We start from the raw sequence: 16,878 nt of genomic DNA, 5'->3' as shown, positions 1-16,878 counted from the left end.
CACGATGGAGAGATGGAGTAAATGAGGAAAAATCAATAATAAGTCTACATTTGTGCAAGATATTAAGAGAAGAAAAAAAAGAAACAAAAATACAACATTTCCCTGCTTATATAATCAAGATAACGCACAATAACACCACCCCATGGGTAGACCTTCAACAGTACAGTATGATTACTGGACCGCAAAAATAAAAAAAAACACATCGGCACATACGAAATAAGAAATAAAAAACACTTCTATTACTACTAACATAACGACGCCTTAAGCCACCACCACACTATAATATTCAGGCTGTCAAATCCTGCGGTTCCAATGACAACCATCATGAAAAAAAAATAGATAAAGGGCTCGTGTAGCCCAAATTGTGGTGGTAGAGGCGATCCAAAATCCTACTTCAAACACCATCTACTCAGTCTTTGGGTGTGTTTCTGCCGTCGCACTCTCATCTGTATTATTGCGACGGCTCGGCGGCCGCCGTCATCCTCCTTGGCCACACCCGCTTGTTGAGTCTTTTGCGGTTGTTGATAATGGATCTCCGTCAACGTCTGCCGCCTCATCCTTCTTACCACGGAAGAATCCAATGAGCCATTTTACAAAGACAACCACGGCGTACACCACCACCCAGCACGTTACTCATACCATTGTTGATAATTGATCACTACAAAAGAGAAAAAGAGCAAAAAGAAAATAACGGAGAGACAACCAGAGAGAGAGAGAGGGGGGGAATCAAACTACAGAGAGAAGGGATTTTTCAGATCAAATGTAACAGGGGATTTTTTAGAACACCACATACAAATTGTAAAGTATTAAAAAGGTAACAAACACGTTTTTGTCTTTGCCCACACTTTCTATAAAATTCATTGGTAAATGGGGTTTCCACCAATTTTACATGCATTGCAACCAACCAATAAATCTTTCTAACAGCTGAAGAGAACAGCTTAATGCTAGACAAAAGCAGTGAAAGGCACCTAGCACAGTGGGAAACCAGTGCTAGCCGGTTCTAGTATCCCCATCCCTCCTGCTAAGTTCAATTTAAAGAAACGGGTGAGAAAAATGGGATGGGAAGAGAAAGAAAAGCAAGCATTAACCTCCTCATGATTTTTGCTATATAAAATGATTTTTTTTTTCAGAAACGCACACAGAAAGAAAAAATAATAATAGAGAACGTTCAAGAAATACATACCGATCTTAAAACCCATATTCTTACATAAACCCTGACTCGGCGCATATTCTTTTTGCCAAGTAATAGACATACAAAAGGAAAAAAAACACTTCTATTACTACTAACATAACGACGCCTTAAGCCACCACCACACTATAATATTCAGGCTGTCAAATCCTGCGGTTCCAATGACAACCATCATGAAAAAAAAATAGATAAAGGGCTCGTGTAGCCCAAATTGTGGTGGTAGAGGCGATCCAAAATCCTACTTCAAACACCATCTACTCAGTCTTTGGGTGTGTTTCTGCCGTCGCACTCTCATCTGTATTATTGCGACGGCTCGGCGGCCGCCGTCATCCTCCTTGGCCACACCCGCTTGTTGAGTCTTTTGCGGTTGTTGATAATGGATCTCCGTCAACGTCTGCCGTCTCATCCTTCTTACCACGGAAGAATCCAATGAGCCATTTTATGCCAGCAGAGGCTCCCTGATACAATACTCAGCACATTTGTAATTGTGTTTTGTCTCTCTTGGAGCTTTAACTATTTAAAACAAATTGCGGCGAAAGGGAAAAAAAAACGCACATCTGCATCACAAGCATCAAAACGAAAAGAAAAAAAATACAATAAAAAAAATACATGGCATCTAGCGAGGTAAAGTACAGTAGAATCTACATATTCTTTCTATCCTTTTTTGTTCTTTTCATAGTTCACAACTAAAGCTCATGATAGACAAAATTCTCATCAACTCCAACCAAGTTTTGTAGAGAGGTATCCCCCTGATTCGTAAAAACTGGAATCACACCACGCCGTGCTGCCCATTCTCGCTTAACGGTGAGAATATCCTCATCAGCAACAATCTCCACAACATCATCCTCATCTTGTTTATCGCCCTCTTGACCTGATATCATTCGCTGCGACATTTGACCATGGTAATCCAACTCCCAGCTAGATACAACCCGGGAAAGTAAGCTTAACTGGTATTCAATATTTCGTGGATCAATAGAGCCTTGTAAAGAAGATATTGAGGCACATTTAAGTTTTGACTCCTTGAAAGTATTACGCAGTTTTTCTTGTTTAATACTTACAATGTCTCCCGCTTCTGTAATGGGAACAGTATCGGCGCTTACAGTTGTAAATTCATTCTCAGATTTTTCATCAGGGTGGAATTCCATAATACGACACGTGTATCCTTGATCAACGAGAAATGCTGTACGGTGGGCGGCATAAGCCATCTCCACTGTATCTGTACTAATAACAGTATAAAACCATGCGTCTACTATCCTTCCATTACTTGCTCTGGCTTTAGGACGCAATATTCTACCGAGTCGTTGTGCCTCTTGTCGTCTACTACCACCATGACTAGATACTTGTATCACAACATTTGCACTGGGGAGGTTAACACTGACGTCCCCTACACGAGACAAACAAATAACGTTTAATTTTGATGTACTTTGAAAATCTGAAAAGACCATTAATCGTTCACGATGAGGTGTCTCACCACAAATAACAGGAGCCCCAAGAAGATTGCCGTACTCTTTTAACAACATGAGATGATCGCAAAAAACTAAAATTTTTGATGATTCAGCGACATGTCTTCGTACAAGTTCAAGAACACATAACATTTTATTGGGATTTGCTGCAGCCAACATTACAAGTAATGGCATCTTGCGTTGTTGCAAAGATTGATTCTCCCCACTACGTTCCATGTATTCAAGACTAAAATGACGTGTCAGTGGTGTTAAAATTTCTATACAAGTTACATTTGCCAGATATCCACTTGATGCCAATGTTTCCCAAGAAATATCATACAGTTTTGGTCCTACAAGATGGAAAAGATCTCGTATTTTTGCATCTTCTCGAACATAAGTAGCTGTCAGTCCAACCACTCCTTTAGCGTCAATGAGACTTAAACTTTCCTTATATGTCTCAGCTGGCATGACATGAACCTCATCCATAATAAGAAGACCATAAGGCTGAAATAATCTCTCCTTTGGATTAGGTCGTCGTCTCTTTTGTTCTCGAACCTCAGTGGTATCACTTGTTCGGTTCATATGACGACGTATTTCAGTTTTGTGGGCTGTAACAAGCATACTATATGTTGTTAGAACGATATCTGTATCATCGGTTATTTCATCCTTTTGTTTACCCGTTAAGCAAGCAATCCGTGCAGCTCCTTCAAGTCTAGACTTGTGTTTTTTATTAGAAATAGTCTCATCATCACTATTAGGAGCAAAAATACTAGCAAATTCTAGTATTTGGTTTTTCCATTGTTCAACGCTTACACTTCCCGCACATAGAATTAACGTCGGCTTTTTAACTTTAGAAAGTAGCATGATACCAACAAGTGTTTTACCTGCACCACAAGGAAGAACAACGCAGCCACTTCGAAGAGAACCATCAGATGCAACGGCGTTGACGGCATCAATCTGGTATGGACGCGGTTTCGTCTGTGTCTTTAATGTGATGTTAACACTACGAATACTATCATCCTTTTCATAATCGTACTGTTGCTGAAGTGGGAACCCCAGGAAAACGCAACGTTCTGCAACAACTCTAGCGACTGCTCTACTACGTAGAAGAAAATAGGGAAGCACACCCGCTTCAATAACAACTTCATGCGGTTCAGCAGAAAGTGACCGCACGACACGATCTTCTAGCAACATTTCAGCAATTTCAACGCTTTCACACTGTACTAAGGTTCGTTGATCCTCAATAACTATACGGGCAAGATTATAACGACTCATACATGTCTCTATAAAACTACAAACACGGGCACGTCGCGCATCTGATTTTTTATCAAGAAATCCATAGACATAATTATCTAAAAAATCTACTACTTCTGATGCTGGTACACTAGCGGAGACGGCCGTACCCAATGAAAAGGGTGTCATACGGTATTCATGCATTAGTGAAGGACGTGAAGTCGGCTCTGCAATAGTAGTGAGGAATGGTCGAATTGCAGAAAAACAACTGCGGAACGCCTCACCAAAGAGTACCACATAACCCTCTGTGGAAATGCGCTCCTCCAAGAACAGGCACTGCATTGCAAACCTTCACCCCTAGCCATAATTATTTAGTTTATAAAAAAGTTCCAATAGGGAGAAACCAAATGCCATAGAGGGAAAATTAATAATAATAATAATAATAATAATAATAATAATAATAATAATAATAATAATAATAATAATAATAATAATAATAATAAGAAGAAGAAGAAGAAGAAGAAGAAGAAGAAGAAGAAGAAGAAGAAGAAGAAGAAGAAATAAATAATAATAATAACTTCATTACTGTTATTGTTGTAAATAGTGGTTTTGACTTCATCCTTCTTCATTCATACCTACTAGTAGATTAGTGGACAAACACACACCAATAAATTACTTTTCATTTTCAATTATATGTATTCCTACCTAAAAGGACTACTAATATTAAGAGCGAGCATGGCCACCACCACCAATTCGCCACTAAAAAAAATATCAATACAAAGAACAGAAAAGAAGAGAAGAAAAAAGAAGAAAACGCCAAAATATTTATTGTATATTGAATATAAAGAAGATTTTCATCATAATTATGAAATTCCAGCATTTTATGTTATTCGTATTAATGTTGTTGTTATTGTTTTTTTTTTTTGCTATTTAGGGGTATTTCTCAACTAAAAATAAAAAGTAAAAAAAGTACCACGTGCGACTTACTCCTCTGGATGCCATGCGCCCTTAACAGCCCTGCTACCGCGAATACGTCCTGTGCGGCGGGCGGCGATGAGTCCAACCTTCTGTCCTGGTGGTGCATTGCGGGAGACAGTTGAGGGATGACCAATGTGCTGATGGTTACCACCACCATGGGGATGCTCCACTGGGTTACGGGCAACACCACGCACCTTTGGCCAGCAGTTGCGCTTGCCGCGGAAGCGGTAGAAGGAGTTACCGGCCTTAAGCACGGGCTTCTCAATACGGCCACCGCCGGCGATGATGCCGATCATGGCACGGCAGCTGCTGGGGACGGTCTTCTTCTGTCCGCTTGGCAGCTTCAGACGTGTGCGGCCTGTCTCATGGTTGTGGGAGATGATGATGCAGTAGTCGCCTGAGGCGCGGGCAATCGTGCCGCGGTCGCCAACCTTCGCCTCCACGTTGCACACAATGCAGCCCTCTGTGATTTGACCGAGTGGCAGGACGTTGCCAATCGCCAGTGGCGCCTTCACACCGCAGAGCATCGACTGGCCGGTGAACATGCCCTCCGGGGCGACCATCAACTCCTTCACGCGGCGGTACTTGTACGGGTGGCGGAACTCCACGCGGGCGAGTGGGGCACCGCGGCCGGGCTCGTGCTCAATCGTCTTCACAACACCACGCATGAAGCCGTGGCGCTCGGCGTAGTCGAGAATGCGGAGCTTGGCGGGGCCCAGGCGCTTGTGGCCGTGCACCTGGTACACAGATCCGTTACCCTTACGGCAGCTGAGGATAGTCTTTCCCATCTTTCTGTTTTCCTTCTCGCGGAGTGGCACGCTGGAACTAAGAGAGAGAGTGAGAAAGAGAAAGAGAAAGAAATATAAATAAATAGAAAGAAAGGTTCGGTGAAGTGGAAAAAGAAGAATAGCAAAGAAATAGCGTAGAAATGCGCAGATTAATAAAGGGCAAAGAGAAATGAAAATAAAAAAAAAAATTCAGGGAAGTGAAAAAACAAAAAGACACTTACAGTAGATAATTGAGCCAAAGGTTGATCACATATAGTAAAAGACTATGAAGCAAAGTTTTTTTTTTAATAATGAGGGTAACACACGTTAAACCCCATCATTCGCTTCGTTCTGAGAAAAGGTATTTCACTCATAATACCTAGTACAGCAGAGTCATTCCCTAAACACTTCGCCTACTGTATCCTCACCTCTGTTACCATTTCTCCTTTCTTATTGCCAAAGAAGAAAGATGACTCCTTCTTTTTTTTTCTTGTTCTTCTTGTTGTTATTATCCTTATTTCTCCGTCAATTCCTTACGTGGAGCAAACAGGCAATCATCTACTTCACTCTCACCCGAAACTGATCCTTCATCTGCTACCACCGATATTAGTGGGAATGTCAGTTGGGAATTTGCTTCCGCTAAATCTTTCTGAAAGACCTCAAAACCTTCAACTGAGGCAATATAGAAACCAAAAGCCATTGATGTATCGCATGATGTTACTGATAACGTCCGCCGTGCACTTGTTAATGTCCCTGTGCTTTCTGGTGATATGAAAGCGCGTTGTGTATAGTGTGGATCCAAGCAGAAAATCCTATTCCCCTGGTGTCCATATAGATAAAGTGCAGAGGAGCGACGTCCACCAAGGATACCAATAGAACTTTCCATCTCAAGACTTCGCAATAATACCTGTGCATACTTATCCGATATGAGACCCACTCCCACCATAACTGGAATGAGCAAAACTACATGCTTAGACTCTTGTAAAAGTTTCATCACCTGTGCAGTACTTACCAGTCTATCAGAGAGAGAAAGTACAACTGGCCCTTCACCTCCAGTAGATAAATAACGTGCACTAAGGGAACTCAGCGTTTTCGCCAGAGGTGTCGGTCCAAACCACTTACCACATGGTACACCATGATTCACACCCTCTGATGACATAGCGTGGACCCCAAATGGAGCTGATGGTATGTCAGCAAAGAAAAATTGAGTTTTTCCCCTTAATTCTTGTATATGTTCATCATCAATACGAGCATTACCACTATTAAAAAAACGCATAAAAGCACAAGCCAGCATCATTTGTCCTGATCGAATCATACATCCCCAATTGGTATCCGTAGTTGTTCCATTCTCCAAAGGGGTAAAATGATCGCGATAAGAATAGTAAAGAAACTTTTTGGTCTCATTATTTGCCCACTCTGACGTTTCAGTACCAGTATAATTACCGGAACCAATAATATATGCAACTTCATTGTCTTTCAATCTCTCATTTTTCGGTTGCAAACGGAAAATAAGATTGCATACCCATTTTAAAGCGTCACTACTGGCACAACAGGATATACTGGGGGGACCAGAGTTTTCAGTCCCATGAGTCATTACAGATGATCCTATAATAAATACCAAAACTAGAAGGGAAAAGAAGGAGAGTATAAACGAAAACCAAAAAAAAAAAAAATGAGTGGGGTACATGGCACATCTCATTTAAGAGAAGGAAAAGAGTGTTATACAATAATCAGTCTACCACTTTTACCCTACAAGAACAAAAGAAAAAAAAAACAAATTGAGTCTGTCAATAAACAGTAACCCAATGTCTTTCCAATTGTCCTACCCTTGTGAGAGTGGGCACGATGTTACAAACCCCATAGTATCGCCTGCGACAAACACACCACTACCCAAAGTGGCACCACAGTTCACAACTGACTGTTTTCCAGTACTCTCCCGCACGCCGTATGCTAAAATGAGAGGCGGAAGATCACCTTCTTCCACTTCTTCTGAAGATTCATCTTGCAGTAGTGAAAGTACATCCCAAGCGGAGACCTCACCGCAGAGAGAACACGTGATGAGATGGCCACTAGGAGTCCAAGAAACAAAACAAAGCCCATTAGAGGCATGGCCAGGAGCCGCAAATATCTCTGTAAGAGAGCCGCTATCATCCATTGTGGCAATAGAATACATTCCATTTGCTCTTCCAATAGCAACATAGTCTTCAAAAAAACTGCACGTTGTCGGCAATGGTGGATTCACAAGCTGTCCATCAGCCGAAACCAGATCATCCATTATAGAGAAGTTTACTGGAGGAAGGAGTGGATCTGTGTAAAGAGCACCGTTACCATCCATTCCAATAACAGACAAAAATGGATTACCACTTTGTTGAATAAAACCAAAAGCACAACAATAATTCGATAACGAACCAAATGATGGTTTTGAGAGATTCTTTTCCACACCAAAGTACCGCTGTGAAAGATACTTAGTCGGTACGCCATTTTTCAAGTCAAACGGGATAATAGCACCATTTTCGTCTATAATAAGGGTTGAAGTGGCTTCTACTGGGTGTGTGCCGTTTAGAAATACCACCGTTTCAGAGGAATGTTTGTAGAACTGAAGTACCGACTGCTGACGAAGATCATACATGGTAACAGTGTCATCAGCCAAAACAGCAGCTATATGTAGATCTGATGCTAACATCAGTTCCGTAGCTTCTCCAATGTTTTCTTTTAGTGAATTACAACCATCAGTACAATTATTATTATTATTAGTCATGCGTACATAATCTTTCCGTTTTAGTCGTGTGTCCCACAACAACACAGAGCCCGCGCTGTCTAGTGACGCAAACCCGCTTGGTGTCGTTGCCGATGCGGCAATAGACATAATACTGTGCCCTCCGCGTCCCAAGATTTCCATTTGGCTGCTATACATGAGGTAATAAGGAAATAATAAGATATAAATAAAAAAGGAAAAAATCGAGAAGATATATTTTTAAGTTTCAATAAGAGTTCATTTTCTAAAAAAAAAACATAATCGCAGAAGCAGAGTTAAAACACATACACATCTCTCACTGAGACGCGAAGCAGTAGAACATAAATGGCAGTGAACTCTAAACCCCTAAACAAGAAAGAAAAATAAGAAAGAAGGTCAGACACTAAAAACGAAACAAAAGAAAAAAAAAGTAGCGGTGACCCAAAGAAAAGCAGGAGTAATAAAAAGGTGGGCGGAAGATCTAATGCCGCACCACCTGTCTCCCTCTTGTTTCCCTCTTGTTTCCCTTCTACTTACCCTATGAAGTACGTATATAAATTATGATTTGGTAAACATAAACGGAAAAGGTACTTCTTTTTTCTTCTTTGACCTTTTTCTGAAGGCTTGGGAAATTGGTGAAGATACCATCCAAATATATAAAAAAAAAAGAGAAAGGAGAAACCCAAAAAACACTAATACCGTACTCTCTTCAATATTCATTTGCGTTGCTCTTGCTCGTGTAGCAGTCACAAAAGCAAGACATATTGCTACCAATATGCATATATATACGAACGCACAAATGGCGGAAAGATAATAAGAAAAAAAAAACAACAAAAAAAAAGAATCAGTGATGATAAAATCAAAATGCCCCTACTATGTCCTAATTGGTACTACCTGGATGGTTCCACTACCTCTTTCTCATATACGCGCACACATCAACGCACATTATTGTTGCGGAGAAAGTTGAAGAGAAGAGTATGGAAACAGAGACATAAATGTCTGTTACGAGGCGGGAGGGAAAATCAGTCGAACAGCCTCATCCACATTTCCGCTGGTTCGCCGCAATGCCCGCTTTGCGTTTTCCTTGGAAACTCCGAGCTTCACAATTTGTTGCACTTGTGCATCAAGCGAAGTCCACCTGCCATCTTTCCCACATGGTGGTTTCTCGCCAACATGTTTGGCCACACCGCCTTGAAGGAGACGAGCGGCCGCCTTCTGTACATCACCGCTGTAGTGTGTGAGCGTGAGTACCGCATGCTTGTGTGGAAATCCCAATTCCACCAATTTATTCACCTTTGCACTGAAGTCTGCCTGCATCACCACACGGTGCTTCGCCTCCTCCACTGCGCCTTGTAGATCCAATTTCCCAACTGTGTTCTGCAGCCGCTCCAAATTCACACGATGCGACTGTTCGTGCAACATCTTGCGGGTGACGGCGGCCAACTCCGTGTCCGACATGCCGTATTCCTTCAGTGTGGCCTGATCGCACTCCGACAACTTCTCCGTCGTATTTACACCATTGCACACGAGACGTTCAATCACAGATGGACGCACCTCCGCCTCAGCCATGAGCCGCATGAAGGTCGATGGAAGTGAGCCATCAACGGATTGCTTCTGCATATCGGCCACAACGGCGAGGGATTCCTCGTGCTTGGGAAGATACAAAACCACATCAATGAGAGTGGAGATGTCCGCCGCTGGGAACAGTGTGGCGAGGTTCTCCACCCACTCCAAATCCGCCGGGGTGACGCCCTTTGCGGCAATCTCCGCCGCCTTGCGATCGCGTTCTTCCTTTGCAAGGCGCAACTCTTCACGTCGGCGTTCTTCCGCGATGCGTTTGGCCTCGCGGTGGGCGTACACCCATCGAAGTAGGAATGGAACACAGCGTCGCATGAGCCAACCTTTGCGACGCAATAACAATCGCTCTAGTGATGCCCATACCTCTGCACGAAGAAATACCTTGGTGCGCCCAACAGCGTAATTGGGCCTTTTCCAGCTGTACAATTTTTGGTACGAAGCGAGGAGATCCTCTGCGGCAGCAGAATAATTTCCAGCTTTGTACAATTTTACTGTTGATTTTAGTGCAATAAGATAGAAATAGTGACAGAAATGCTTAATAACACGACGCACTGGGTAACCTTGACGTTTTAATGCAATTGTCTGTAACACACCTGCTGATTCCAGTTGACTTCCAACAAGGTCATTTTCCAGTACATCAGGTCTGGCTTCCATATTAGGCTTAATACATCGGATAAACTGCGTTTCTGTTGACTCCAACTCCAATCGTAATGCAGTAAGTTGGTGTTGAAAGCGAAGAGCCACTGTTTGCTTGCGTCTGTCAACCATCACTTCTTCTGGCATCAAGGTTCGAATAAATTCATCACCTGATTTAAGAACACATTGGTAGGCCTCCTCCTTCACACGGTCAGTATTTTTTTCCAACCACTCGTCTGTGTGGTAGTTAACAAATGAAGCGTAGTGATTTACACCAAACTGATTGGGAACTGTACTCTTGGGTTTTACAAAGTACTGGTTCTTATTTTCCCAGAAATCCCATAAATTTTGTGTAAAACGCTCAGATGTACCCCCCTTAAAGTGGCATTCCTCATCAAGTGAAGCGAATATACCAGTCTTTTTCTGATCAAACATATTTACACACTCAGAGTTGTCAGGAAAAACAATTTTAGGAATTTGTATACCTTCTCTTTTGCATTCTTCTTCATCATTAATAAAGGTATATTTGTTGTAATGGTTCTGGAGAGATTCATTGGCATAATTGATGCAAATTTGCTCAAAACTGTTACGTTTAAAATTTTCGAAACCAAAAATATCAAGTAGACCGATATATTTACAATTTGTTATGTCACCTTGTGGTTCAATAGATTTATTAACGAAATCTACAAGACGATCAAAAAGTCCAACGTAAATGGCTTTGCAAAATGCACCTCGCAATCCTTCCGCTTCAGCTTTATTAGCATAAATTGTCACAAGACTTGTATGACTCTTGACAAGGAAGCACTCCCGAAGTAATTCTTGATCAACCTGTAGTAAATCACAAGCAATTTTAAAGGGTGTTTCATCAATCATTACTGCTTTATCATTTTGATCCGTTTCAAAACATAACTCTTGCAAGTGAAGAATACTTGCTAGTACTTTAAAAATACTCTTCTGTACAGTTGGTTTTACACCAATAGCATTTAAAGCATATCGTACATTTTGAAATTCTCTTGCATCATTTAATTGTTTACCATCAACGCCACGTCTAGTAAATGTTTTTCCACCACTGAGACATTTATAATCCTCTGCATTTTTAAGGCCACCAAGTTCTCGTTTTTCTGCCGCTGAAAGTCCTGCAAGCATCTCATAAAAGATATGGTAGTTACGTTCTCCTTCAGATTGAAGCAAGATACGACTTTTTTCGAGTAGATACGTGACGGTTTCACCTCCCACCATAACTCCAGAGCTTGTATCAAAGTAGAGTTTAATGTACTTTCCAAAGCGTGAAGAATTATCGTTACGTACTGTACGGGCATTTCCGAAGGATTCCAAAACAGGATTGCTCCATTTTAAACTTTCTGCCACACTATCAGCAATTCTCTTTTGCATGGTGTTACTGCTGTGCATATAACTTATTTGACCAAGGTATGCAATTAACATTTTGGCGTTTTCGGTTTTTCCACTTCCTGATTCTCCAGAAATCACAACAGATTGATTCCCAAGACCACGCACAACAATCTGTGTATAGGCTTTGTGTGCCACTTGCCATATATGCGGTGGTAACAAATGAGGCTCCAGTGAGTTAAGGTAAACTTCACGGTGTTTATCACTGTTAAACGGCATTATCTGAAAGGGATTGACACTTAACACCATTTCACCCATGAGTGAGTATTGCTGCTTTAATTGCTCAAAACGCTGTTTAATACAAAACAACGTTGTAGCGACATGTAAATCACTTAAATGAAAGAGATCAGGATCTTCTGCGTCAAATGCTTCCTCCATGTATCCATGAATTTGTCCCCATGGAAGAGTTTCTTCTTTAGCAGTTAACTCGTCTTCCACGGTTGCTTTCTTCTCTGCTTCTTGAACAGCAACCACAACTCCACGCATCCATCCCTTTTGAGGATGGTGGTAGTAAACATGCTGATTCAAAACCACACGCTCCATTGTCAAACTTTATTATTGTACGTCAAGTTATTTTTTACTTCACTCGTACTAAATACCTTTGAATTGCAGTTTTACTAGTTTTCTTCTTCTCTACTTGATTATATTTTTTGATTTCTTTATTATTGTTTTCGTCTACAGAAAGGGGTTGGGTTTATCACTGATGGAACTCTCTACTTTCTTGTTGTTGTTTTTTGCTTGGAATAGCTATCCCTTGCAGTTTTGTTGTTTTTTTTTTTTTTTTGCGATATTAGGTATCCTTTTATGAACACCTTCTTCTCACTATCTTGCTCACTCTTGCTTAACGACTTGCGGATAAAACCAAACAAGAATAAAAGACACAACCAGAAAAAAAAAGAAGAAAAAGAATAATGGTGGAAAAGCAAACGGGAAGCAGGAAGATACACACATACACAGATACATACATGTGTAAGAAATATATATATATCCCCATAACTGCAACAAAAAAAAAGTGGGAACTGAGAATGACATTATCACAGTAGAAAGGAGGAAGCAAGGAACCAACTACTCATTATTTAAGCACCAAAACAACTATAACAACTACACACAAAGCTACACATAAAGCAAACGCCATAAAACAGAATAATTTTCTACAACAACTTTGATGTCGGCTAGCGGATGAAAGTTGTTCTCTTCCAGCATTTACTCTTTGGTTAGCTGTATCAACATTTGTGGCGAGTGCATCGATCCCTGCCTGCTGATGTTGTAACAAGGCAGCGAATTCATCGGTGACCTCCTTTATTTCAGCAACACCCACTTCAATTTCTTCAGCTTCACGAAGTTTCTCACGCTGTATACGTTCCTCTGTTATCATCTCGTCAATATTAACCTGCTGGAAGACAATCTCTTGCTTTACATTAGGCGGTTTACCAGAGGTGCGAGGAATTCTGCTGCGCCGTGGTCCACCTGCCAAACCCTCTAGAAGACGGTGCTCAGAATCCTTCGTATAACTGTTAGCCATCTAGTTGATACACTACACTACAATTTATTTGTTTTTCTTACTTTTTTTTCGTTTTGGGTTCTTTTCACCCCACCTTATCGAGATTGAATCTGTCCTTTTTATTAATGCCAATAATTAACAAAAAAAGTTACCAAGGGAAAAAAAAAGAAAAAGAAGCACCAATTTAAGAAGAAACGTCATTCAGACTGAAGCAAATAGGAAATAGGGAGCTAAATACGAAACAAAAGAAAAAGAACGTATCCTTAATAAGAAACCACAATAATAGTAATGATGATGGTGATTATCATTTGTAATAATGGATGATAAGGGAGGGAAAAGCGAGATTGGGAATGATTACACCTTAGATCACGTCCAGATGCAGCACTCAAGGGGGACCCACTTTTCGCTTCCCCCCCCCCCCCCCCTTATCCATTTTTCATTACACAGCTGAATTCAAACCTTTTCTCTCTATCCTTCTTCTTCCTGATACTCTTTTCACTTAACAACAGCAGCCGTAGAAGCCCCAGGCGCCTTCCGCTGTAAACCCCTGAAGTACATTCTATTGGCCTCTTCATCCTGCACATGTCGAAGATGCATGGCTTCAATCCACTTTGTGAGTCCCAGCTGTTGCTGCTTTGACGCCAGCGTGTCCTTCTGTTTAGCGAGACGCAGTGAATTGCTGGAGGCCTGCAGGAGTCGTGCGTGTCTGTTCCGCACGCCGGCGATGTCCTCCGCCGTTGGGAGGGGAATGGGTGTGCTGTACGCGATGCGGTCCTGGGCGAGGACCGCCGGGGTGACCGCCGGCATCTGCCGCTGCTGATGAAACGCCTCCTCGTCGTGGCGAATCGCCAACTCTTCACTCCGCTCCGCAATGGTTGCCTGCACGCGCTGCTCAAATCGCTCCTGCGCCGTGGCGTCCAGTGAGTTCTCCGCCTCCAGCAACTCATCCGCGGCGGTGAAGACAAACGGCACCAACACCACCACGTCATTCTCCACACGGCTGCTGGTGGTGTACTGCGCCACACCACACGGATGTTGTTGATGCTGTCGTTGATGTTGATGTTGACGGCGGCAGCGGCTGCGATCACGTCTGGCAGTGCGCACCGTAGTGAGACGCACATGCCGCCGCAGTACCGCACAGGGACCATACTGTTTTTCAAGATTTGTGGGGGAATTCACAACGCCCAAGAGGACAAATGGCGTATCTCTGCCAATGGGAGCCGTAGACACGGTGGTGCCTCGCAAATCCAGTCCAGGGGTTTGAGAGAGAACCGCCTCAAACGTCTCAACATCGTGTGGATTGGTGACTTGGCGAGTTGGCTCCAATACCAATACTTCTTTACCGGCTGTGTATCCCTCCATCGGCTCCAAGGAAGCAGCGGGAACAGTAAAGGTTACCGTCTCAACTGTCGTACGTAGATGATGTTGCACCGTCAATCGTGAGTCCTCAAGACGAGACTTTTTGGAGACAGCTTCTGTTTCTGTTTCTTTATCTGTATCAGTGTTGGTAATATCTCGCATAGCATCTGCATGTGGAACGACAGTTGTGAGGCAGCACTCCACAACAACATTCTCTGGTAAAGCTGGATCTACTGATGTAACCTGTACAATCTTATCAGATATAGTGGTATCCCCCAATGATACAGGAACTGCAAGATAGTAATTCTTACCAATCATTTTAACTGATTTGGCAAAGGTTGTATTATCTAATGATGCCTTTTCTCCAGATTGTCCATTCCCATTATATGTTAAAAGTAAAGTGGGGGCTTTTTGTGTAATGGCGTTTGTAAGGGCACGGATAAGCCGTACTCCACCATCAGCGACCAATACATGCTGACCGTCACGCAGTCTAATAAGATTACGCACTTCACTTAGATCGTCAATATCGACATGTCGGCTAACAAAAGTACCATATGCATCATCCATACTAGAATAAAAGTCTGGTGCATCGTAATCAATAAATTGAACTCCAGGAAAATCAGCATCTGCACATAAAGGTTTTACAATTTTTGTCACATCACATATAGTTACCCGACTACCTTCCTGAAACAAACCTTGTGAAGAGGCCTTTCGTTGTTGATGCAAACTACGTTGTACCTCAACTTTCATACGACGTTTTGCTTCCTCTGTTTGAACAAGAATCTCACCAAGAATATTTGCACGTACCTCACGCTCAAGACGAACACATCCTGGGCAAAGCATGGTCTTGTGCCCCAATGAATGGTGTTGTTGAGTTGCTTCAGAGCACGTTGTAGTGAGTGGACCTAAACAACGTGCACATTCTGTGATAAATTCAACAGCGCAAGGAAGTTCAATATCTGCGCAATATCCCTTAAATACGTGTCGTACTGTAGCATATATGGGTTGCATGGTAGCTTGATCCATACCAATAACAATTGCATGCGAACAACATAGTGGATGTTCAATAACTTCAAAACAGTTACACCTTTCTGAACAGCTTTGCAAACATTCATGTCCACATGGCATAGAGTTTTGACAACTGTAGGGACAACTCACATGTGATACTCGCGGATGGCATGGTTCTGTGCAAACATGACCCTCCCGTTGACAAATAAAAGATTGAAGACAGAGTCGCTTACAAGAACGCAATATAGGTGCGATACCATATTCCAATTGTCGTTGATTAAGATGTTTTGGGCAACATAATGGAATGCGATGTCCAATTAATGATAAAAATTTTGCGCTATCAGGTAACTTATCAGATTCTTCTGATGAGACAAGCGGTGTCTCCTCCTGAAATTTCATTACAAAAGTTTTCCACTGAGGCCAACCTACTGTTATATGTGGTGAAGTCCATCCTACATCAGCTATTAAAACAAAAGCACCTTTTGCACTAGCAATTGCATCACAAAGAAACTGTTCCTGATGCATCACTGCAGGTAAAGAGTCAGTAGTAGGTGGAAGGGTAATAAGATAAATAACCACCTCGTATTGATGCACAACCTTATCACGTGCATTCATTGCTGTAAGTTCATGTAAACTTAACAATGTAGGAAGTCCAACCTCATCTGATACAGCACTCTCTGTAACTATTTTATCGCTTCGAAAACAATCTATTAGTTGAGCACGTAGTTTAGACTTCACCTCAGCAGGAACAATAATTGCCACATGTCCCACATTTGCTCCATTCTCGTTAAACCAACGAACAATGTTCACAACCTTCTGTAACTCACGGCTTTCACGTTCACTCTCCACGGTAATTTGGTGGGTCCAAAACCACAGTGGGATTTGCAGTCCCATAGACAAAGCTCGAGATCGACCAATGGCTCCATTGTACAAAAAGTTGGTAATCGCCTTTTCCAGCCCCGAGCAGAGTAAATTCGACTTCTTTTCCATCCTACTGACCACCCTTGTACTGCACAGTGCTATTTGTCTATAAAACAAAAAGGAAA

At 42.0% G+C, this 16,878-nt stretch overlaps 7 protein-coding genes across 7 annotated transcripts; all 7 read right to left on the bottom strand.

Moving 5' to 3' along the window:
* Nucleotides 1-1,875: 1,875 nt before the first annotated feature.
* LSM04_001231 (Helicase XPB/Ssl2) lies at nucleotides 1,876-4,206 on the bottom strand (the record flags this gene model as incomplete). The annotated part of the gene is made up of 1 exon (XM_067332614.1): nucleotides 1,876-4,206. One exon carries the CDS (start codon nucleotides 4,204-4,206, stop codon nucleotides 1,876-1,878), a length of 2,331 nt encoding a protein of 776 aa, XP_067186755.1.
* Nucleotides 4,207-4,847: 641 nt separating this feature from the next.
* On the bottom strand, nucleotides 4,848-5,630 carry LSM04_009262 (Ribosomal protein L2; the record flags this gene model as incomplete). Its single annotated transcript, XM_067332613.1, has 1 exon — nucleotides 4,848-5,630. One exon carries the CDS (start codon nucleotides 5,628-5,630, stop codon nucleotides 4,848-4,850), a length of 783 nt encoding a protein of 260 aa, XP_067187103.1.
* A 493-nt stretch (nucleotides 5,631-6,123) lies between these two features.
* LSM04_006499 (Peptidase C54) lies at nucleotides 6,124-7,203 on the bottom strand (the record flags this gene model as incomplete). Its single annotated transcript, XM_067332612.1, has 1 exon — nucleotides 6,124-7,203. One exon carries the CDS (start codon nucleotides 7,201-7,203, stop codon nucleotides 6,124-6,126), a length of 1,080 nt encoding a protein of 359 aa, XP_067186987.1.
* A 228-nt stretch (nucleotides 7,204-7,431) lies between these two features.
* Nucleotides 7,432-8,508, bottom strand: LSM04_004399 (uncharacterized protein; the record flags this gene model as incomplete). The annotated part of the gene is made up of 1 exon (XM_067332611.1): nucleotides 7,432-8,508. The coding sequence occupies one exon, from the start codon at nucleotides 8,506-8,508 to the stop codon at nucleotides 7,432-7,434; it is 1,077 nt and encodes a 358-aa protein (XP_067186889.1).
* An 837-nt stretch (nucleotides 8,509-9,345) lies between these two features.
* LSM04_001828 (Myosin head) lies at nucleotides 9,346-12,507 on the bottom strand (the record flags this gene model as incomplete). Its single annotated transcript, XM_067332610.1, has 1 exon — nucleotides 9,346-12,507. One exon carries the CDS (start codon nucleotides 12,505-12,507, stop codon nucleotides 9,346-9,348), a length of 3,162 nt encoding a protein of 1,053 aa, XP_067186783.1.
* Nucleotides 12,508-13,036: 529 nt separating this feature from the next.
* LSM04_004217 (Target SNARE coiled-coil homology domain) lies at nucleotides 13,037-13,486 on the bottom strand (the record flags this gene model as incomplete). The annotated part of the gene is made up of 1 exon (XM_067332609.1): nucleotides 13,037-13,486. One exon carries the CDS (start codon nucleotides 13,484-13,486, stop codon nucleotides 13,037-13,039), a length of 450 nt encoding a protein of 149 aa, XP_067186877.1.
* Nucleotides 13,487-13,960: 474 nt separating this feature from the next.
* LSM04_004385 (uncharacterized protein) lies at nucleotides 13,961-16,822 on the bottom strand (the record flags this gene model as incomplete). Its single annotated transcript, XM_067332608.1, has 1 exon — nucleotides 13,961-16,822. The coding sequence occupies one exon, from the start codon at nucleotides 16,820-16,822 to the stop codon at nucleotides 13,961-13,963; it is 2,862 nt and encodes a 953-aa protein (XP_067186888.1).
* Nucleotides 16,823-16,878: the final 56 nt, after the last annotated feature.

This window comes from Trypanosoma melophagium (assembly GCF_022059095.1).
Source record: "Trypanosoma melophagium isolate St. Kilda chromosome Unknown ctg6segment0, whole genome shotgun sequence".
In the NCBI taxonomy this organism is placed as follows: Eukaryota; Euglenozoa; class Kinetoplastea; order Trypanosomatida; family Trypanosomatidae; genus Trypanosoma; species Trypanosoma melophagium.
Note: the sequence above shows the minus strand (reverse complement) of the source record. Positions and strands in the feature narration are given on the sequence as shown.